General features: G+C 56.1%; 2 protein-coding genes and 2 long non-coding RNA genes across 26 annotated transcripts in view; 1 reads left to right on the top strand and 3 right to left on the bottom strand.

The window, feature by feature from the left end:
* Positions 1 to 137, bottom strand: part of FANCA (FA complementation group A) — a 46,726-nt gene extending 46,589 nt beyond the window's left edge. The window contains exon 1 of the mRNA XM_086350406.1: positions 1 to 137. The gene's annotated coding sequence lies outside the window, so the exon portion shown is untranslated.
* Positions 74 to 21,352, top strand: part of SPIRE2 (spire type actin nucleation factor 2) — a 26,854-nt gene continuing 5,575 nt past the window's right edge. For 5 of the 21 annotated variants that reach the window (XR_015145389.1, XR_015145387.1, XM_086350407.1 and 2 more), the window contains exons 1-13: positions 74 to 421; positions 7,366 to 7,406; positions 11,409 to 11,768; positions 14,668 to 14,748; positions 14,849 to 15,013; positions 15,497 to 15,583; positions 15,696 to 15,828; positions 15,912 to 16,081; positions 16,763 to 16,952; positions 17,227 to 17,328; positions 17,456 to 17,577; positions 20,261 to 20,395; positions 20,485 to 20,552. Coding sequence is in view for 13 of the 21 variants with exons in the window: in XM_086350407.1 (XP_086206533.1) it covers positions 151 to 421; positions 7,366 to 7,406; positions 11,409 to 11,768; positions 14,668 to 14,748; positions 14,849 to 15,013; positions 15,497 to 15,583; positions 15,696 to 15,828; positions 15,912 to 16,081; positions 16,763 to 16,952; positions 17,227 to 17,328; positions 17,456 to 17,577; positions 20,261 to 20,395; positions 20,485 to 20,552 (1,925 nt within the window). In the remaining 8 variants the exon portion in view is untranslated. Of the gene's footprint in view, positions 422 to 7,365; positions 7,407 to 11,094; positions 11,153 to 11,408; positions 11,769 to 14,667; positions 14,749 to 14,848; positions 15,014 to 15,496; positions 15,584 to 15,695; positions 15,829 to 15,911; positions 16,082 to 16,762; positions 16,953 to 17,226; positions 17,329 to 17,455; positions 17,578 to 17,884; positions 18,029 to 20,260; positions 20,396 to 20,484; positions 20,600 to 21,352 lie in introns of those variants that run through there. The other 16 variants (XR_015145392.1, XR_015145391.1, XM_086350411.1 and 13 more) reach the window with 7 other exon arrangements.
* LOC147353120 (uncharacterized) lies at positions 10,182 to 14,672 on the bottom strand. The gene is made up of 3 exons (XR_015145419.1): positions 12,989 to 14,672; positions 12,350 to 12,482; positions 10,182 to 12,143 (listed from the first exon to the last, which is right to left on the bottom strand). It is a non-coding gene; the product is annotated as an uncharacterized LOC147353120 (long non-coding RNA).
* The window catches only part of LOC147353121 (uncharacterized), a 10,412-nt gene continuing 7,814 nt past the window's right edge, over positions 18,755 to 21,352 (bottom strand). Inside the window, exons 3-4 of one of the 3 annotated variants that reach the window (XR_015145417.1) lie at positions 19,681 to 19,771; positions 18,755 to 19,036 (exon numbers count right to left, since the gene is read on the bottom strand). This is a non-coding gene — a long non-coding RNA (uncharacterized LOC147353121). Of the gene's footprint in view, positions 19,293 to 19,680; positions 19,772 to 20,214; positions 20,354 to 21,352 lie in introns of those variants that run through there. The other 2 variants (XR_015145415.1, XR_015145414.1) reach the window with 2 other exon arrangements.

Genomic DNA, 21,352 nt, shown 5'->3' on the forward strand with positions numbered 1-21,352 from the left:
CTGCGGCCGCTCGCGCTGGGCGGGGCCGGGCGATGACAAAGCAGCGGCCGGCTGCGCGGGATCCGCCCCCCGCGCTTCGCGGGCGCGCCGGCCCCGGCGCGGCTGTTATGGAAACCGGCCGGGCGCGCAGGCGGCGATGATGGGGCGGCCATGGCCCGGGCCGGCAGCTCCAGCGGCGACGCGGCCGCGGGCGAGCGGGCCGGGGGCGCGGGGCGCTCCGAGCCGTGGGAGCTGTCCCTGGAGGAGGTGCTGAAGGCGTACGAGCAGCCCATCAACGAGGAGCAGGCGTGGGCCGTGTGCTTCCAGTGCTGCCGCGGGCTGCGGGGCGCGCCGGGCGGCCGGCGGCGCATCCGGGACACCGCGGACATCCTCCTGCGCAGAGACGGCTCGGTCAGCGCGCGGCGGGAGTCCGGTGCGGCGGGTGAGGACGGGGACGGGGGCGCGACGGGGCGGGGGGCGGTGCCCGCGGCGGGGAGGGGCTGCGACCCTCCGTCCCTCCCTCTGCCGGACCTGGCCTCGGACCCGGCGCCCCCTTTGCCGCGCCTTCTCTCTGCGAGACCCGCTGACCTCTCCCACTTCCGCGCCCCCTCTGCCGCACTGAGGGCCCTCCTCCGGCTTCTCTACCGGGGTGGAAGGCCCTCCTCCCCCTCTCCCTTTTCTGGGTTGGGAGCCCCGCAACTCTCCGCTGGAGCTCGGACCTCTGCCCCTCGGGCCGCCCCCCGCCCCACGCCCCACCTCCGCCAATACGCACACACACACCTGGAACCCATCTTACCATCATGGCCAGTGCTGGCTGGAGAGGAGAGGAGCTTTGGCTCCTTGGCTGAGGACGTTCCGCAGGGAGACCGGACTCTGCCTCTCCTGCCCGCTCTCCCCACCCGGTCTGCTTCCTTCTGCTCTGGGAGTCGGTCCCACCCAGTGACTGATGGTGTGGATCGTTGTTGGACTGGTATTTAGGCAAGAAAGGAAACGTGTTTTGCTTGGGCTGTTTTTTGTGGGTCTGCCGATTTAATAGAGGAAGGAAAATGTAAGATTTGAGGAACAGCTTGCTTAGTGTTCGGCTCTTAACCATGAGCAATATTCAACAATGAAGCCCTTGAAAGATATTTGAAATCCTTGGAGAATGGTGAGTTTAAGTGATTTTTAGCCTCTTTAAGAAAAAAGTTTTCTTCCCTGGAGAACCAGGGTGCTGGTGCCGAGCACACTACCCCTAAAAGGGATATACCTGGGGAAGTACACCGGCCGGCTGTGTGTGCTGGAGAGGTGGGTTTGCAGAAATCCATGCGATGGGCCAGGCCAAAGCTAGCCAGTAGGACAGTTCCTTTGATAACCAGGCAGTCTTCTGAATGCTTGCCACTCCTCGACCCTCAATATTCTTCCACAAGCTCCCATCTCATCTGTGTGCCCTGTTCCCACCTCCCTAACACCGCAGCTGGGTGATATTTGAGAGTTGCTCTATTTGCACAAAAAGCTCTAATATATTTGACAAGAGAAAATAATAAGAACTGGACTCAAATGGTACTGTTTCCATTCTGCACGCAGGTAATCTGAGGCTCAGGCTTACCTGTCACACAGGAAGGGTTAGGATCTGGATTCAGCACAGATGCCCTCAGTGCCTGTGTACACCGTCCTCACAGGTGGGCTCAGAACATGGGACAGGGTGGCCTCGTCTCACCTGTGGGCCCTGGAGTCTGTATGTTCACAAAGAGCTTTTCTCTCACAACTGTATTTCCTCCTTGAAAGACCTTCCCTGTGCCCCTGCTCATCCCTGGGGACAAACAACATAACCCAGGGACTGGCTTCTGCCACCGCAGAACAGGACTGTAAGGGCCTGCCTGGTCTGACCCTCTGATTTAAAAGGTGGGGAACTGAGGGGGAGAGTAGTAAGTGGTCTGCTGCCAGTCCTGGCAGGTGGCTAGAACTGAGGGCTTCTCTTTGTAGAGGAGTCAGTATTGTCCACATGGACCACGATGGCCATCCTCTGGGGTGGTGGTCTTCTGGACCTGTCCACCTCTCCTGCCCACCCCCTCTTCAGCCCCTTCTTCCTGGTCCCTGCAGACCCAGAAGCACTGACCTGTACTGGCCTGTGACACAGGAGCCCAATTTCATTTTCCATTAAATACGATCTTTGGTTTCTGTCCATAAGCATGAGAAATAGACTACCCTGAAGTTTCTTTTCTGTCCTTGTCGAGCTTTCGTCAATCAGCTGAAACTTTAGGCCGACTGTCTCCTGTAGGTAGCTAACCCAGCATTTCTCTGGGACTTGGGTGTTTCTTTCAGTGGATTCACTGCAAGAAGTGTGCTGTAATAGCCATCAGGAAAAAGGTCACATGGGCCCTCAGTTCCCAGCCCCCCTCATGAAGTTCTGGTAAAGCTAGGCATTAAGTCAGTGTTTAAGGTAATGGTAAAGAAAGCAACAACCAGGTACTTCCCCAGTGGTCCAGTGGTTGAGACTCCAGGATTTCATTGCAGGGGGCACAGGTTTGATCCAAAAGAAAAAAAAAAAAAAATTCAACAACCAAACAACTTTACCTGGGGAGGATGAACAGTATTATCTTAGGACATGAGCAGGAATACTTCCCACTTTCTGCTACTTGGGAAAAGCTGACTTGAGTAAACTTCTTAATCTCAACTTCTTCATAACTGCTTGGAAGCCCCCCTTCTTCAAGTGGGGAAAATGAAAAACCATGTTAAGTGAAGTTATTTTTAGGAGGCTATTATTAAAACTTCCTGATAGGCAAAGGTTTTGGGTTTTTTTAAATTAAGGCAAGAAACTCTATCAGGCAGCATATGTGCTGACCATTCCCTGAGAAAGCTCACTCTTTCCATGCAGCGTGGTCGTGGTCAGTGACCCTGGGACAGTTTCAGTGGCATTTGTCCACCTGATGCCTCCAGGACAGATCCTGCAGGACACTGGCTGCTCTCAAAGTGACACTTGGCTGCCTGAGACCTGCCTGCCAAGCCAACATCTGCAGGGGAAACAGACATACCTTCTCTTCACACAGGCTCTCCACCCTGAAATCCCTGGGCAGGCGGAGGGTGGATGCGGGGCTGTCACAGGGCTGTGCCTCCTTTCACCACCTTCTCTGTTCTTATATGAATCCACACACTGCCCTACTTTTCCATGTTTGGTGTTTTTTTTTGTCAGTTTTGATGCTAAAATTTTTCACAGGACCCATTCTGCACGCCCGGGTGCCTCACGTGGCCCGTCCACCAGGTCACACCTGCATCTGTAGCCCTCCCTCCTTTTCTGCCTGTAGTTCTGCAGCCCCTCTGCCACCCCCCAGACACCGGCACCTGTCCCCTTGCCACCCACCGCTACCTGGAGGCAAGACCTTTCCAGTTTACCTCCTTGGCGGCCCTGTGTCATGACCTCCGTGCTTCACCTCTTTATCTCCAGCCCAGCAGCTGGAGTTAGGGTTAGCTGAAGTTTAGGGGCCCCCTTTCCTCCCACATAAACTGGGGTGAGAGTGGCACGTGCCCGGGGACAGAGGGGGACTAATGAGGGAATGTTAGTGTGAAGCCTGTGTCCACCCTGGGCCCAAAGACCTGTGCACACAGCAGACACATGGACACACACACGGGCACACAGAAACATGGGCACGTGGACACGCGGTGCTGTCGCCGCCACCGCTGCTGCGTTTCTGTGCTGCTGGCACTGTGTGTGTAAGTGGGGCTGCCCCTTCCCATGAGAGGCACCTTTTCATGTTTCTCCTGGCCCAGGGTGTCCGCTCCCGGAAGCTGAAGTGGGACCCCCAGTGTTCAGGGCAGCCCTGTGTGTCCTGTGGGCTCTGAGCCCTCATGTGACTTGCTGGGCCTCTGGCAGGTGGCCTCCTAAGTGACCAGGGTTGCCTGTATCTTTTAAATGGCCTTCCTCACAGGGGGTTGTGCAGTGATGTGGGGAGAACTTGGGATGGCTGCAGAGCTGGGATGCTCCCCCTGGAAGACAGCACACATCCTGAACAGAGCAGCCAGGGCTTTCCCATGTGGCTCTTGTCTCCTACTTCTTGGTCCTCTCCAAAGCTGCTGGTGCCACCCACCCTGGCGGTCCCCCAGCTCCCCCCACCCAGGCCCTTTTCTCCTCTGAGGGTCACCCAGGAAGACATGGTGTGGGGCTGCAGCGGCTCCACCTCGTCATCGAGGGAGATGGGGGCTTGCTCTGCAGTCCGCAGCCCACTGTCTCATTCACACCTCTGACAGGAAGGCAGGGCTATGCGCCCATCATACAGACAAGGAAACTGAGGTTCAGGAAGACAGAGCAGCCATGCAGTCACCCGCAGGGAGACGTGGGGGCAGGGCTTGGGAGTGGGCTTGGCTGGCTTGCGCCCACCCCTTGCCTGACCTTGGGAAGTTACTTAGGACTCTCGGTGCTTCAGTTTCAGTCTCTGTGGAATGGGGCTTTGCTAGCAGCTTCCCCAGAGGTCATGTGGGTGTCTGTGGAGCCTTGGGACATGCTGGCCTTGGGGAGGTGCTGCTCACATGCCCCGTGTGCACCTCACCCAGGCATCGAGGAGGCTGTGCTGAGCTCAGGGCACCTGTGCACATCACTGCCTCAACTCCACCAGGAATCCCCCTGTTCAGTGAGTGCCAAGTTCGTGGGTGTCCACTCGAGTATTTTCCCCAGGGATTGGAGAATGCAACCAAGTGAAGTGGTTTAAAAAATCAGAGCTACCAAGGGAGCAAGTTACACAAACTTACTGCTTACTACAAATTTACCCTTGTAAAGCCATGATAATCCCTTTGCCTTAAGGTCACCTGAGTAACAACTGAACCTCCGTCTGGAACCTGAGACAGGTTTCTGTCTTGGATCTCCCTGGGGCTTGACTCGCTTCCTGGGCCTTGCTGCTGGGTAGGAAGCCACACCCATGGTGATGTGTGAGTTTATGGCAGAAATGAACTGGAGGAGGAAGGACACACCGCAAACACAAGGCGCCTTTGACCCCTGCGCTGAACAGACAGCTTCTGGGTTTGGAGCACGTGTCTCCTCTTGGCTTCAGGTGGCATCTTGCTTTCACCAGCTCCTCTCTCGAGTGAAGAAGTGAGGAGTGGAGAGCGGAGTCCAAGGCTCCTTCCTGTGCTGACCCCAAGCCCAGAGGACGTCATCAGCGGACGATCACCACCCCCCTTCCCCAGCATCCTTGCAGGGCACTGCGTCCACGTCCCCCTGTTCCCTGCGGTCAGGGAGGCAGGACACCAGGGTCCTTACTCACCACAGTGCTCCTCAGCCCCAGCCCTGCAGAAGGGGGAGAGGCTGCCCGGCAGGCACCCCATCCCACCACCCCCTACTGGGCACAGGGAGGCACCGCCCCCGGGATTCCAGACTGCAGAGTCCTCACAGAGTTCTCTCCCACAAATGAAACCTGTTTCCTGTACTATAACAGGGTCATCTCAAAGAAAACGCCCTCACTTCTTGAATTCTTGTCTTTTGTTGTTTCCCAGAAGAAACCAAAACAATTTTCCACCCCAGCACATATCGGAGAGGGTGTCCTTTGGGGTATGGGTGGTGAGGATGCCAGGGAAACCAGGTGGCTGCGTCTAGCTCCCACCTCACCGTGCATCAGTAGAGGCTTGCGTTTATCTCCGTCTCTCTGCTTTTCCCCAGGGAGCAGTTGGTTTGTAAATAAGTATGAGCTAGTGTGCAGGATGCCAGGTGAGCAGCTTGTTATGTCAAGCTTCTGTCAAAGTTATGTCGACTCCAGGTGTTCCGGGGGCTCTGGAGGGTGCACCCAGAGTCTTACTGTGCCTGGTGGGGCTCCCAGCACCACCATTCCTTAGCTGTGTGATCTTGGTAAACCCTCTCTGTCTCTAAGCTCCAGCTTCCTTATCTGTGCAGAGGGAGCCGTGGCCCTGAACTTTGCAGCAAAGCACTGGGCAAGGGACCACTGCAGGGCTCCTTGCTCTGCACAGCCCAAAGGTTCCCCAAGCCTGTGTGACTTTAAATACAGTTGGGTTGGTGCAAACTCAACCTCCACACCATACTGGGTTTATAAAGAGTTTGAAGGGTTGGCTGCCCCCTCCCCCTTTATAGCAAGGTAACTCGGGGCCCCGGCCCCTCCATTTCTCCCACTTTCCATGGTCCCTGTCCTTCACAACTACAGACTTTTTACTGAACCCTCAATAAGGCCAAGATATGTGCCCAGGTGCTCACTATTCCATCAATGCCACTAATGTTGGGAGTGCAGTGTTTTAATGGGAAAGTGTTTTCATGGCTCAGCCCTATGCAAACTCCCTTTATCCCTGGCAATCTTCCTGTCTCTTGATGGCATTTGGAAAATATTTGCAGAGTTAGCAGGTTCACTCAGCGGAGAATGTCATGGTTTGTGTTTTTATCCACCTCAATTAAGGCAGCTGAAATTCATACCCTCCCACAGCTCTGTGTGCTTTATTCAAGCAAGGCTGTGGAAGGAGGTGGGTTTCCTGTCTTTCCAGCCTGGTCTCTTAGAAGGCTGGAGGGTGGCTCAGGTAGTGACTGGAGCACAGATTCTGGGGTCCCCCAGCCTGGCCGCAGCCAGCACCACCACTTACTAGCTGTGATACCTCGGGGCACATAAGCTTATCCCCTAGAGCCTTTGTTTCCTTATCTGTGAAATGGGTACCAGGACCATTGATCTCCCAGGCTGTACACTGGCTGTGCAAGTGCTTATAAACATGCCAGCTCAGTGCTATGTTTAATAATAAAATACCCACAGCCAAATTCAGCACCTGGGCACCCTGTGTGTCTGGCTGAGGTGCTGACAGTCTGGGGAGAAATCCCCAGTGCCAGAGGTGCAGCCAGATGGCAACTCACCCATATGGCTGCTGGGAACCCTGGAGCAGAGCCTGCCCTCCCCACTGCACCCGACTTTCTCATCCAACTGGTTTGGGAGTGCATGGCTCCCCCCTGCACCCGGGTTTCTCTTCTGACTCTGATTTGGGGTTGCATGGCTCCCCACGGCACCCAGTTTTCTCATCTGACTCTGAGTTGGGGGTATGCCGCTTCCTACTGTGAGGCCTTTCCTCAGGCCTGGCTGACCTGAGCTGCCCCCTTGACCCTTCCTCTCCCCTTTCACTCTTGCCCCATGCCTGCTTCCCCAGGGGGCGGGATGGGCTTCGAGGCCCTGTAGGCTGCTCCTGTCTGAGTGGTCACTTTGGGGTGTGACCGCTGTGCAGGGCGGGACCATCTGCCCCAGGGCAGGACCACATGGCTCTCCTGGCATCTGGTGCAGAGCTGGGTCTTATCAGTGTCCATCTAGTGACTGATAGCTCGGTGCCCTGGTTTCTGGTGGAGATCTTGGGAGATGCGCTGTGTGTTCCTGGGGGGTAGGTGGGGGGCTGGCCTAGGGGATGCTTAAGCTTGTCTTGACTGCTGCTTCTCTTCTCTTGCAGAGCCCACAACAATGGTGTCACCGGCCAGCTCGGAAGCCCAGGTACTTTAAAAACAAAATTTAAATGTACTTGATCCGAAGTAACAGTTAGGTGTGTTGTATGCTGTAAATTAGAAGCACATACAGTTGTGCTTCTAGAAGGACCGGGAGATAGTGAAGCCTGGCATGCTGTAGTCCATGGGGTCACAAAGAGCTGGACATGACTGAGCGACTGAACAACAACAGTTGTACAGTTGTTCCTCTGAGGCAGGATGTGGATAAGTGCTCAGTGGCTTAGTGGAAGGGCTTGTGGGGAGACGATGCCTGAAAACAGGCAGGGTGGGGAAGCCCGTACACACAGTGGAGGGGGTAGACTCGGGGGTCTGAAACGTGGGGTCTCCCCGGTGACCCCCTGGCTCCTGGAGGTGCCTCCCGCTGACCAGAGGGAAGAGGGGGCAAAGGTGATGTGGTCTCCCTGGTCAGAGCGTTGGAGAGGTGTGGGGCTGGGGGACAAACAGGAAAAGCAGCCCATCCCCTGTGTCCCTGAGCTCCCCCCAGTACCTCATCCCTGGGACCTTTATCTGTGTCTCCTGTCCCATCTGCCTGCCCCCAGGTGCTTTGTCCTGAATTTGATATTTATTTCACTGCTTTATAAAAAGTGGTTTTGTGTAAATATGTATTTATATGTTAAACACAGTGTTATAGAAAGGGGGTGGGCACCGCCGTTGGTCTGCTGTGAAAGTGAAAGTCATTCAGTCATGGCCAGTCCTTTGCGACCCCATGGACTGTAGCCCACCAGGGTCCTCTGTCCGTGGGATTTCCCAGGCAAAAATACTGGAGTGGGTTGCCGTGCCCCCCCTCCAGGGGATCTTCCTGACCCAGGGATCAAACCCGGTCTCCTGCATTGCAGGCAAATTCTTTACTGTCTCAGCCACAAGGGAAACCCATTGGTCTGTCACGGAGGATTTTTACCAACAATGATAAAACCATCCCAAAGTTTTCTGACTTTTTCTAGTCACCGCATGCTGGCAATTCTTAATTGTGTCAGTGATAAAGTACATCCTCTGGCCGGGCGGATGCCCTGCTGTTTATACAACACGAGTTCCCAGGGGTTGTGAGCGCGTGCTACCCAGCGTCCTGGAACCTGAGTAAGAAAAGCCTAGCCCTGTTTCAGGACGCGTCCATCTCACTGCTGTGCGCGGCTCCTGCTGCCAGGCTGCCCTGCCCCACCGCCCCAAGTGAATTTGTGTTCCCCACCCTGTTCCACTTGTGTTCCCTACTGTCATCAGTCTTGAAAACACTTACAAAGAACTTTGTATATAGGCTCAGGAATCGACGTGGGGGCCCCAGGAAGTCGGTCAGGACAGCCTCCTGGCCTGGTTGCGGAGATTCTCATTCCCGCCCTTCAGTGCCTCACGGTGGTCCCGGGGCCTCAGCTGCTTGGTGCCCACACTGCCAGAGGCAGGGGGGCTCGGGGTTCTGCCTAGACTTTTCCCTGTGGGGAAGCCAGTGGTCTCTCCAGTGTCTGGGTCTGGGGCGGCTCTCTAGAGGCTTGCAGTGGAGTTAACCCTTTCACTGATGTGAAGCCAGCACAGGCCAGAGACCAGAACCAGGGGAGGCAGGCCCAACAGGGGCGCTGTGTGCTGCACTGGAGCCAGGAAGCTTTGGTGCTAGGCCTCCTGCCTGCCCGGCCCGAGGGGTAGAGCAGTCTCCTTCTGAGAGAGAGGGTCACCCTGGGGTCAGTGGGGGCTATGGGACAAAGCTGGGGTGAGGTGGAGTTCACTCTGCTTTTTTGTAAAAGTGATTTTATTCGTTTATTTTTGGCTGCGCTGGGTCTTTATTGATGCGTGGGCTTTTCTCTGGTTGTGGAGAATGGGAGCTACTCTTTGTTGTGCTTCATGGGCTTCTCATTGCGGTGACTTCTTTTGTTGTGGAGCCTGGGCTCGAAAGCACAGGCTCAGTAGCTGTGCCACTTGGGCTTAGCTGCTCTGCAGCACATGGGATCTGCCCAGACCAGGGATCGAACCTGCCACGTCTCCTGCATTGGCAGGCAGAGTCTTTACCCCTGAGCCACTAGGGAAGCTCATCTCTGTCTTCTTCCTGCACCTCCCTCTGGGCTAAGAAAGGACCGATGGGAACTTGTGTAAAATGAGGTCCTTGCCCACCCAGCAGTCCCAAGGGGCTGCCCCAGGGACTCCACTGGCCAGAGCAGGCCCTTTGACTCCTGATTCTGGGGTGTGACTTGTAGCCCAACTGGTCCTCACCTCCTGAGGCAGAGATAAGGTGCCTCCAGGCTGGGAGCGTTATTGACTTTCACTGGAACTTCGCTCCCACAGGGCCTCACCTTCCCCAGGCATCCTCGAGCCAGGCAGACCCCCCCTAAGCCCCTCCAGACTCAGGGCATCTTGGGAGGTGCTTCTGTGGACAGAGAAGGGCTGTTCTTGTGCCCCGCCATCTGCCCAGCACTGACTGTCACACTTCCCTTCAGCTCTGCTCTGACCCCTTCCCTCGGGGTCTGGGGGTGACATCATGGGAAACAGAGGAGAGACCAGAGAGGTCCAGAGGCCGGGTGGCCTGCACATGCCTGGCAAGGGTGTGGCTCCGTCCAGGGGCACGAGGTCAGGGCACAGGCTGCAGGCTGACCCCACCCCCAGGCCAGCACGGTCCCCCTGCCTGTGGCAGGCAGGTGACCAATGTTTGCCCCACCTGTGAGAGTCTTGAGACTAGTGGCAAAGAGCTGTTGTCATTTTGGGGTGTGTGTATCTCTTGTACTGAGTCGTGACAGGAAACCATTAACGCCCTTTCAAACACAAACACGCAGTGCTGTGAGCGCTGGAAGCAGCTTCCTCATTCTTCTTGCTGTGTGCCACGGGCTGGCGTTGAAGTGCTTCCCCGGTGCCTCCCTCGAGCAGACCCAAGGCTGTGGGGCACACGGTACAGAACCTGGATCCGAAATGCTAATGGTGGTCCCTAAAAGCTCAATTACCTAGGGGCTAAGTAACACCAAAAGCAGAGTTAAGAGGTGTGCAGGACTCATCTCTAATGTGCTAATCCGCTTTTTAAAACCTTGTTGTGGAGAAAGAATTTTGAGCTTATGCAAAGCCAGCAGAATAGCATAGTGGCCCCACACAAGGCTCCAACAGCAAAGGACTCACCTATTCCCTGCAGCGCCCCCCCACTACCTGCCTGCTGGTGACCCCACCCCCTCTCCCAATACAGGTACAATTATTTTTTAGGTTTTTCTCTTTCAGGTTAAATTCACATACATTGAAATTTACATGCAGCTGAAAATACTTGAGGGGTCTCATTGTGAGTTCCAGTGTCAAGCTTTATATGTGTCACTAAGCAATTACTGCAGCAGCATTTATTGAATAAGCTAGCCTTTCTCCTCTGATTTAAAACATACTGTCATTGCACATGAAAAGCTAATGCTTCCTTAGGTTGCCTCTCTGTCTTTCTCTAAACACTTTTATTGCGGGTAAACTGTACATCTAGTAAGCTCTGACTGGTGTGAGACCACCACACACACCTTTCCCAACATGCTTCCCCGCCCCCGCACCCCCCCCCTACCCCGGGAGCCAGGGGCCTGCCCTCTGTGGCTGTGGACTGCTTCTGGCTTGTTTAGAGCTCTAGAGTCCTGGCTCTGGGCGGTGCTGGGGGTTCAGGGCTGTGCACGGCTGACTAGTATCCCTCGGATCACCACCCTACTTGGGACCCGACCTTTGTGGATTCCCCTACAGGGATTTCCGGTTTTCCTCTCTTGGTGAACACCGCCCCCACCTCGCCCCCAGAGGAGCTGCAGTCCAGCGGTAAAGCGTTGTCTTGATTATAAGAACCTGCCACGCAGTTTTCCACGGTGGCTGTGCTGCTGGGGAGCACCGTATTTCCCGGGTGGGGGCGGTGGTGCACCCCTCAGAGGACAGCTGCTATCCCATTTCACCAGTAGAACCCACGCGATGGTGACCTCCTGCGGCGGCTAGAACGCAGCCCACCCCCATCCCACCCCCCACCTCTGCCTTGTGTGCCCGCCCTGCCCTGGCCTAACAGCAGGGCCCTGTCCCGCAGGTGGTGCAGTCGCTGGGCTTCGCCATCTACCGCGCGCTGGACTGGGGGCTGGCCGAGCACGAGGAGCGCGAGCTCAGCCCGCAGCTGGAGCGGCTCATCGACCTCATGGCCAACAGCGACTGCGATGACGACGGCGGTGGCGGGACGGCTGACGAAGGATACGGGGGTCCCGAGGAGGAAGAGGAGGCAGAGGGCGGCCCCCGCACGGTGCGCACCTTCGCGCAGGCTATGCGCCTGTGTGCCGCGCGCCTGACCGAGCCCCGGGGCGCCCAGACCCACTACCAGGCCGTGTGCCGCGCGCTCTTCGTGGAGACGCTGGAACTGCGCGCCTTCCTCGCCAGGGTCCGGGAAGCCAAGGAGGTGAGCTGAGGGAGCGGCCCAGGCTGCAGGGCCAAGGATTTGCCCGGAGTGGAGGGTGGTAGGTGGGGCCGGGCGAGCGAGGGGTGGGGTCCCGGAGGCGCCTCCACACGCAGTTCCTTCTGTTCCTCCGTCTGTCCACAGTGGGTGTCTACTCTGTGCCAGACGGTCCTGAACACTTTGTAGGTTTTAGCTTAATCCTCAGTGTCCTGCTTACCTGGCTTTGCACAGGAGGGACCAGAAATTCACAAACTGGTGTTTTTCCCCATGACCTCACTCGTGTTGTCTCCAAGTCAGTCCTTAGCTTCACTGGTCCTCGTGTTTACATCTGCAAAAGGGACTGTGTCTCCAGGTCTCCTGCCCCAGAGCTGGTTCCTTCTGAAAACAGGGAGCAGAGGTGCCAGCATGTTGGAGCTTTGGGGAGGTGGGCAGTTCAGTGAGGGGTCACTCGTCCAGGTGTTTGTCCCTGGATGACAGTCCCACATTCCTCTCCACCCACAAACCGCCACCACCCCCACCCCCATGGTGGTTTTCACCCATTTCCCAGTTGAGCAGCTGGAGGCGCTAAGAGGTCGTGTTCTCACCCCAGGTCACAGCTAGTACGGAGCAGAAGGGCTTGACTGGCTCCCGGCTGCCATTCTCCCCACAGCTGTTCTGCCGCTTCATGGTCTCAAAGTCAGGAGGTGACAGTCTTTGCTCAACTCTCACAGCCTCTCCCTTGGAGAGAACGGAGGTGTTTCTTTGAAATGGGGGTCACAGCCCACAGGGACCCCTGCCTTCCACCAGCATTTCACAGATGAGGAGAAAAATGGAGACTTTGGAGAGGTCAGGAGGTACTTTTGGAATTAACTGATGCTGGTCCCTGATTTTACCCTGACCCTTTGTTGGCGTGTGTCTCCTTCCTGCCCAGCTTCCCTAGGCCTGGGCCTGAGCAGACTCTCAGGGTTTTTCTGACCAGGGGCCTGGGATCTAGTGCAGGACAGGTCAGATGCTGCTTGGGTCACTTGGCCTCGTCTGCAGCCCACTTGTAGCCCAAAGTGTGTGGTCCCTCTGCCCACCCGCTGCCCCCCAGCCCGGTCCTTTGTCTTCCTTCCCACCCCTGCTCAGCATCTCAGAGATATCCTGCCAGTGCTTTAATTGTAGCTGCCCCTAATTCTTGTCTGCTTTTCCTTTTGTTTTGACTGGACTCTAGAGGATGGGTGGGGATTGTGTCTGAAACTTACGCCCCACTAGGGAGATGTCCATTCTGGTTTTCCCGAGATGGCCTTCAGAGCATTGTCTTCTTGGAGCCGCTGCTCTTGCTGTAGCAGCCTCTTCAGGTCCACTGCTGAGTGAATCCTCCCTGGAAGACAAGTTCCTCTTTTTCTCGAGGACCTCCTGGCCTCCTGTTTCCTGACTCTTCAGGGTCACTGTGTGGTTCCTTTTTGGGGAAAGATTTCTTCCTCTTGGGAGGAACTCCACAGCCAGCTGTCTCTTCAAGGTCACCACTAACCGGCTCCTCCTTGGAAAGCATTTCTTTTCCTTGAGTTTGAGAAGGAGACAGATGGGTTTTCCATTCCATTCTCCTGAGGAGCCTTTTGGGCTTCTGTTTTTCCTTCTTTGGGGTCTTTTACTTGTCTCCTCGTGCTCCTGTGTGGCACTAAGGATCCTAATGATTTTCAGTTGCCTGGCTGTTGCTAAGGTCAGTTCCTTGCCCAGGCAGTAAAAGCTCTTTCTTTAGGTGTAAACAGCTCTAGACTTCAAGCAGTTGACCCAGGAGAAGTCAGGGGACTGGAGGAGGCAGTGAGAAGTGGGCTACTGGCAGTGTGTGGCTGGGCTGGCATTGGGAGCAGAAACAGCCTGCTCAGAGGCAGTAGAGCTGCTCCAGAAAGGACAGGAGACCCACCTTCCTGCCCTTTATCCACAGAGACACAGGTCACACCCAGCTCTATTTTTAGAACCACACACCTTGTGCTTCCAGAAACTTGGCTGAGTTTTCTAGAGCATCCCAGGGCAGTTTGGCAAGTGGCTTGGGAGGGAAGCCGGGGTGACTGGTTCTGTTCGACCTAGGGGATGGGGTGGCAGAGGCTGTGTGCTAAAGGCAGATGCTCCTCCAGCGTGGAGAGCCAGTGAGAGCAGAGCTCCCGCTGCTGCTAAGATCCAGGGCAATGAACCTAGCAGCCTCTTCACAAATTCTCAGCAGAAAACAGCTCCCTGAGCATTCCCAACATCCTTCCTGGGCCCTCACCTTGCTGGTGGCGTTTTTCCCAGTTCGTGAAATACATCTGTATGACTTTGGGGCCTGCTAAGTGACTCGCCCTCTTGCCCATCCATCCACCCATCCAACTATCCACTTACTGATTCATTTATTCACTCAACCAATGCTTAAGACCTAGCATGTGTCACACAGTGCTGGGAGCCAGATTTAAAACAACCCCAAAGCTGAAAACATGGTTCTGACCTCATGGAGCCAACCATTCAGAAAACAAAGAAGCAGATGACTGTAGACTCCAGATGGGATGACATGCACAGAAGTGGCCGTGGTGTTCCACGAGGGTGGATGTGCCCTGTAAGCGGCAGTCTGGAGCCCTTCCCAGATGTGGGAGGGCCTCATGCCTGCATCGTGGAGGATGGGGGCCCCGTGGAGGAGTGTGGGTCAGTGTGAGGAGGCTGTGGGTTCTGCTGCAGCCAGGGGTTGCTGCAAGGGTCATGCTTCCCCCCGCCCTTGCACTGGAGGAGTGGCCTCTGATAGCCAGCAGGACATGAGTGTTTCCATGTGGTTCTAAGACTGATGGCTTGGTTCCCTCAGATACCTTTCTGTGCCCCAAAGCCTTGTCCAAAATGCCCACGTGGTGCAGAAGCATCCCCAGGGGGCCAACCAGCACCACCACTCCTGTTCTCTCGTTTCTCCCGGACTTAACAGATGCTGCAGAGGTTCCGGGAGGATGAACCGCAGGCAGAGAAGCCCCTTGTGGAGCTGGATAGCCTGAGGCGCACAGACTGGGTAAGACACGTGCCCCCCACCCCCACCAGGGCACAGACGGGGCACAGGCCCGGAGCCCCGCCCAGGGCTAAGAGCCATTTCTCTCTTCTCGTGGACTTAGGCCCGCCTCTGGGTCCAGCTCATGCGGGAGCTCCGCCATGGGGTGAAGCTGAAGAAGGTGCAGGAGCAGGAGTTCAACCCCCTGCCCACAGAGTTCCAGCTCACCCCCTTCGAGATGCTCATGCAGGACATCCGTGCCAGGAACTACAAACTGCGCAAGGTCATGGTGAGCCGCCAAGGTCATGGCGGGCTGGGTTAAAGAGGTCACATGTTCAGGCCCCTCTGCCTGCCGGAGCCCCTGCTTGGTGCGCTGGTGACTAAACCAGGAGTCCAGTGGGAACGGTCAACGTGGCCTCGAGTCATACACCTCATGGTCCTTTCAGGGGCCCACTGTGACATTGGCAGGGAGAAGGGGCCCAGGGGTGGGAGCTGAGGCTGTGGGATTGTCCCACTTAACTCTCACAGGGCCTCGTGGTGTGCCAGCATCGCTCTGAGAATCTAAACGTGTGAGTTAATCTCACTGTTATGAAGACCCTGTGAGGTAAAGCTACCGACCTGCATTTCAACATAAAGAATCTGAGATGCAGGGAAAGCTGGAGGTCAGGTCTTGAAGGCCACAGCCACTGAGGGGAGGCTGGGGGAACCCCTCTCTTGGCTGCAGCCCAAGCAGACGGTCCCTCAGCCTTGCTGCCCTCCTTCTCTCCCACAGGTTGACGGGGACATCCCTCCCAGAGTGAAGAAAGATGCCCATGAACTCATCCTGGACTTCATCCGCTCCCGGCCTCCACTGAAGCAGGTACCAGCCCTTCGGGGCGTCTGGAAGGTTGGTTCTGGGGACACTGCCTGCCAGAGCACGCAGGGCCTCCAGGGAACTGGCCCCCAACGTGGTGCTGCCACACCCCCTGCAGGTCTCAGAGAGAAGGCTTCGCCCCTTACCCCAGAAGCAGAGAACTCTGCACGAGAAGATCCTGGAGGAGATCAAGCAGGAACGCAGGCTACGCCCCGTGGAGAGCAGGCGCTGGGAGGGCCGGGGCGAGCGGGGTGAGCACGGGACACCCCTCCCCTGCGCCTCATCTCCCCCCACACTGTCCTGTCCCTCCTGCCTCACCTCCTGCCTCCCCCAGGGTTCGGCTCTCTGCCCTGCATCCTTAACGCCTGCTCTGGGGACGTCAAATCCACTTCCTGCATCAACCTGTCCATCACGGATGTTGGGAGCAGCGCCCAGCGCCCGAGGCCCCGGGTCCTGCTCAAGGCACCTACGTTGGCTGAGATGGAAGAGATGAATACTTCTGAGGTCAGAGCCCACAGGTTCCTGAAGAGAGACTGACATGAGGAGGAGGTGGGGGAGGGGAGGGGGGGGTGGGAGGGGAGGAGAAGAAGGAAAGAGAAGGAGGTTCTGGGGAACTGAACACAGCCAGGGTGCAGCATCCAGCTGTGGGCCCTCTGCTCGGGGTCCTGTCTGCACCCTGCTGTGAAGCTGTGTCCTGCTGTGGGGCTACGTCTACACTGGGGACAAGCGTGGCAGGGCTCAGGCACCCTCTCCCATCTTGGTCACTCACAAGGGTGACTGAGACAGTGGCCTTGAGCCACTGTTGCCTCAGCACATAAAAGGATGAAATGGAGAGCCATGTCCTCCTGGGCTGGGCAGCCACACTTGGAGGTGCAAAGCTTACAGGTCCCAGCGTGACTCCCCACCCTGGCTGCATTGCCCTCTGACCCTGGAGACCAGGCTGAGGGCTGTCTCCACGTGACCCCAGGCCTGTCATCTCCAGGACTTTCCAGGGACCTCAGGCCAGGGGCTGGCTTCTGAAGCATGTCTCCCCTGGCCAGGGTAGTGCATAGCTGTCAGTTTGTGCACCCCACACCTTGGTCCACGGACAGGCAGGAGGCACTGGGGCAGAGCAGTCATGGTGATGCTAGACTGGACTGTCCACAGGAGGGTGGACAGGGTGTTGCTGGGCTGATGTGTCCACAGGAGGAAGAGTCACCGTGCGGAGAGGGGACGCTGAAGCGAGATCGTTCTTTCTCTGAGCATGACCTGGTGCAGCTCCGGAGTGAGGTGACCTCTGGTCTGCAGCCGGCCCCTCAGCCCCCCGGAGGCCTGGAGTTGTCCCGGCCGCGAGCAGGCAGCATGCAGTCCTGGAGGCCGAGCCCCCTGGAGCCAGGTACGTGGCCTCTCCCTCCCTGGATGCCTTCCTGCAGGTCCTGCTGCTCCAGAGGGAGCTTGCACTGCCAGAGGGACATTTATCACTTCAGGCAGCCACGCCCCACCTTTTAAAACTCTGCTAAAGTAGTAATCCATATCCAGTGTAAAACTTCAGAAAAGTCCTCACAATTCTTTTACCTAGAGATATTAACTTTGCCATATTGGTCTGTAGAAAGACAGCTGGACCAATGGATGGATTGACAGACCGTTCTTATCTTTTTCTTTCCTGTCAGTGGAAAGGGGCCCAGAGAGCATGCACACCACTCTGGACTGGACTAGTCCCCTGCGGTTTGTCACAGCCCCGTCCCTTCCCGTCGGTCAGCCGGCCACTCTAGGTTAGCTGGTCCCACAGTGCTGAGGCCTGGGGTTGCCATCCCACCTGCTGCTGCTTCGTGCCTAGCACAGCCCTGCGACACCAGAGCTGCTGCGGGTTGTCCTGACAAACCCTGTCTCTTCCTCCAGGTTCCCTCCCCGTCAGTGTCCAGTCCCAGCCTGACCCCAGCTCCCTACCACGCAGTGACATGAGCTCAGTCGAGGACAGGCAGGGGGCCTCCGCGGCCCCGGATGCCAGTCACCTGTGGCTGGTGAGTGACAGAAGCACTGTGGTGCAGGGTGGCCGGGGTGGGGGACAGCGAGAGGGGACTGGGAGTGCCCCTTGTGGGCTCAGGAGTGGTGGGGCCCTCTCAGTGGATGCCTGGGAAGGTTGGTCTTTGCTGCCACCTCCTGGGCCTTCTGGGCACTGCAGCCCAGGCCAGAGAAGGACCTTGCTAAGGGCACAGCCTAGTCCCAACTCTCAGGGTCAGGGCACATGAGAAGGCAGCATGGTGACACTGGACAGCACTTTCTCAGGTCTCAACTCTGGCTCCGGGCCCTTCCCTCTCTGTGCTGCAGTTCCCTCACCTGTGAATTTTGTCTGACCTGTAATCATGAAGAACTAACAATTGCTGACATCTTGAGGCTCCCACTTGGACCTGAGCCAAACGGAGTGCCTGCAGGGCCACAGGGCACCTTGCTGGCATGTGGAGGGGGGTCCAGAGGGTGGCTGTCATTATTGATTCATTGAGGTTTTACCGAGAGGCTCAAGTGAGAACGGATGTTCAAAGGCTTTGGAAAGTCAAGGTCATATTACTGTAATACTCCCCAACTGAAGGGCATGCTTTACCCTTTGAGTCCTGTATTAGGAATCTGGCCACATATAAAATCACCCCTCACTTAGCAGCTGCAACAGCACAGTTACCATCTCATCATCTTTCTGGGTCCAGAGCCCGGAACTGGCCTCCATGGGGCTGCAGTGGCAGGGCTGCGTCTCACCTGGAGGCTTGACCTGGGCTGGAAGACCCTTCCTAGGAAACTCCTCCCCTGGCTGTGGGCGGGGCCCCAGCTCGTCCCAGGTGAAGCACCCTCATGAGGTGGCTCCCCTGAGTGAGCCATCTGAGAAGCAGAGGGAAGTCCGTGTCTTTATGACGCATTCTCGGGACTGACACTGTCAATTCCACCTTATCCATTCCATACAAGTCAGTCACTAAGTCCTACTTAGGGAACTATGTCTTGTTTATTTATTTGGCTGTGTGGGGTCTTGGTTGCTGCCCTCGGGATCCTCCTTGCCCTCGGGATCCTCCTTGCATCATGCGGAGTCTTTCCTTGCGGCACGCGGCTTTTCTAGTCGTGGGGCAGGCTCCAGAGCACAGTAGTGGGCCCAGTAGTCGTGATGTGAGGGCTTAGTTGCCCTGTGGCTTGTCCCCCTTTTTTAAAGATGGATTCTTTATTAAAGATGTTATTATTTTTTATTATTTTATTTATTTTTGGCTCTACCGGGTCTTTGTTGCTGCATGCCAGCTTTTTCTAGTTGCGGCGAGCAGAGGCTGCTCCCTGGCTGTGGGGTGAGGGCTTCTCACTGCAGCGGCGTCTCGTGCTGTAGAGCACAGGCTCCAGGTGCATGGGCTTCAGCAGTCGCAGAGTGCAGGCCCATCAGTTGCAGCACATGGGCCTAGTGGCTCTGTGGCATGTGGGATCTTCCTGGACTCGGGATCAAAGCCTTGTTCCCTGCATTGGCAGGTGGATTCTTAACCTCTAGGCCACCAGGGAAGTCCCAGGACCACCTCTTGAAGGGAGGGATGTCAAGCAATCAGGGGGCATGTGTTGAATAGCAAGTCTCATGAGTCTTTCTCCAGCTCAGGACTCGAGAGCTTTCCAAGAGGCTTGGCTATCAAACCCCTGAACTGCGATGACCTTGCCTCAACCCAATCTGTTGAGCACCCAACTTGAGATCTCTTGGCAATGTGTACAGTGAGTGTAACATCTGTAAGGTTAGAGGGAAATTGTTCACATATAAACAGCACCACCAGGCTACAGGAAACACTAATCAGAAGCCAAGAGACCTGGATGCTTCAGGTGAGAGGAGAGAACACAAGGTCCCAGATTCACCCCATGCCAGACAGTAGCAGCTGACCAACAAGTGTAAACAGGAGAAAATCTGACCACAAACACCATCCACTTCCACATCCTCTGGTGCCTCCCATGCCACCTGGTCTTCGTAGCTAACATTTTGATTCTGGTGCCAGACACTGCATCTTCTTAGTGGAGCTGAAATACCCTACTTCATAGAAGAGGAAGTGACCCTTTGAGAAGTCAAATTCTATGCTAAGAACACAGGACTGTTCTCCTGGGGCAGAACAGGGTATACTCACCACGACAGCCCAAAGGGCCAGGCGGTTATGACGAGGTGGACAGGAGCATCCAACGGACCAACAGACCCAGAGTGGCAGTGGATGGATAGCACTGGGAAAGAGGAGGGGGTGCGGTGGTTGGGGGTTCCAGGAGGCTGGGGGCAGGAGGGGGTGCAGTGGTGTTGGGGTTCTAGGAGGAGTGAGGTGGGGGGCAGGAGGGCACTCTGGTGGGGGTTCCAGGAGGGAGGCAGTGGGCCTGGGGACTCTGGGTGACTTTGATTGTCCTGGGGTGTTTTCAGGTGAGCAACAAGGTTGGAGGCAGATGGTTCAGGTCTGGGTAGCATCATGAACATAGGTGGGATGTGCTGAAGGGTTATGTGAGCAATGAGGTCATCGAGGGGCTGGCTGCCAGTTGAGTTGTTGGGCCCAGGTCAGAGAGCTGCCTATAGGAGTATCCCAGGAGCAGTACAGTCTCAGGCATGGGCGTTCTGGGGAGCTTGCCTGGACTGAGGCCAGGAAAATGCCAAGTCCTCAGGGAAGTGGGGAACTTGTGGAGATGTCCTGAGAGCCTGAGACCAATGCCACAGGCCTCCTGTCCCAGGAGTTCAGCCACCCCGTGGAAAGCCTGGCTCTGACGGTAGAGGAGGTGATGGACGTGCGCCGTGTGCTGGTGAAGGCAGAGATGGAGAAGTTCCTGCAGAACAAGGAGCTCTTCAGCAGTCTGAAGAAGGGGAAGGTGAGGAGCTAGGTGGGGGGTAGGTGTGGGCAGGGCTGGGCCTGGCAAGTTTGGGACAACACTGGGCTCCAACCAGGCTCTCCTCACAGATTTGCTGCTGCTGCCGAGCCAAGTTCCCGCTGTTGTCATGGCCACCCTCCTGTCTCTTTTGCAAGAGGTGAGCCTTCTGTACGCACCTTGGCTGTGAATTCACAGGGGAAGGAGGTAGGAAGCCTCTTGCTTTCTGTCCAGTAGGGCTTCCTGTGGTTTGGGGCATGTTCCATCAGGCACGGTGACCAGTGCAACCAAGGAACAAAATTTTTAATTTAACAACTGAGGGGCCCCCACTTTCATCCAAGATTGGGTAATAGGAAGCAGAACAGGCATTTTCCACAGGAAACGGCCAAAAAAAAAAAAAAAGATGCAAAGACATAAAACATTGGTTCTCAAGAACCAATCAGGTTTGAAGCAAGTACCAGAAAGCAGACAGGGTAAGCTCTGTCCTACGACTGCCTCAGCTCTGGACTCAGGCCTGTTCAGCTCCTGCGGTGGAGGAGGTACAGCTGAGAACAGGGGTACCCGGGCAGCTAGAGTTCACAGCACAGATCTCCAGAGGGGAGAGGGTTCTCCAGGAAGCAGGTCTCAGAGACCTTCACAAGGTTCTCCTTGGATATTCAGAGTTCTGATCAGCACAAACATGAAGGAAATGACTGAGGCTGTGGAAACCTGGCCCACTGCCTATTTTAGAAATACAGTTTATTACAACACAGTCACACCCACTTGTTTATTATTCATTTAGTCACACCTAAAATGTTGACTATCTGAGCTTTTAGAGGAAAAGTCTACTGACCCTGTCCTACAGATTTAAAGGAGCAATACCAGGAATAGTGTCTGTTCCCACCAACCAAGGTGGCAAGTTGTGACTCAACGGGCTGCTGAGTGAATCACAAAAAAGTCTTGCCTCACTACCAGGAATAA

The sequence above is a fragment of the Bos grunniens genome, chromosome 18 (assembly GCF_055505025.1).
Source record: "Bos grunniens cultivar Pamir isolate PY7600 chromosome 18, Bosgru_T2T1.0, whole genome shotgun sequence".
Classification (NCBI taxonomy): domain Eukaryota; kingdom Metazoa; phylum Chordata; class Mammalia; order Artiodactyla; family Bovidae; genus Bos; species Bos grunniens.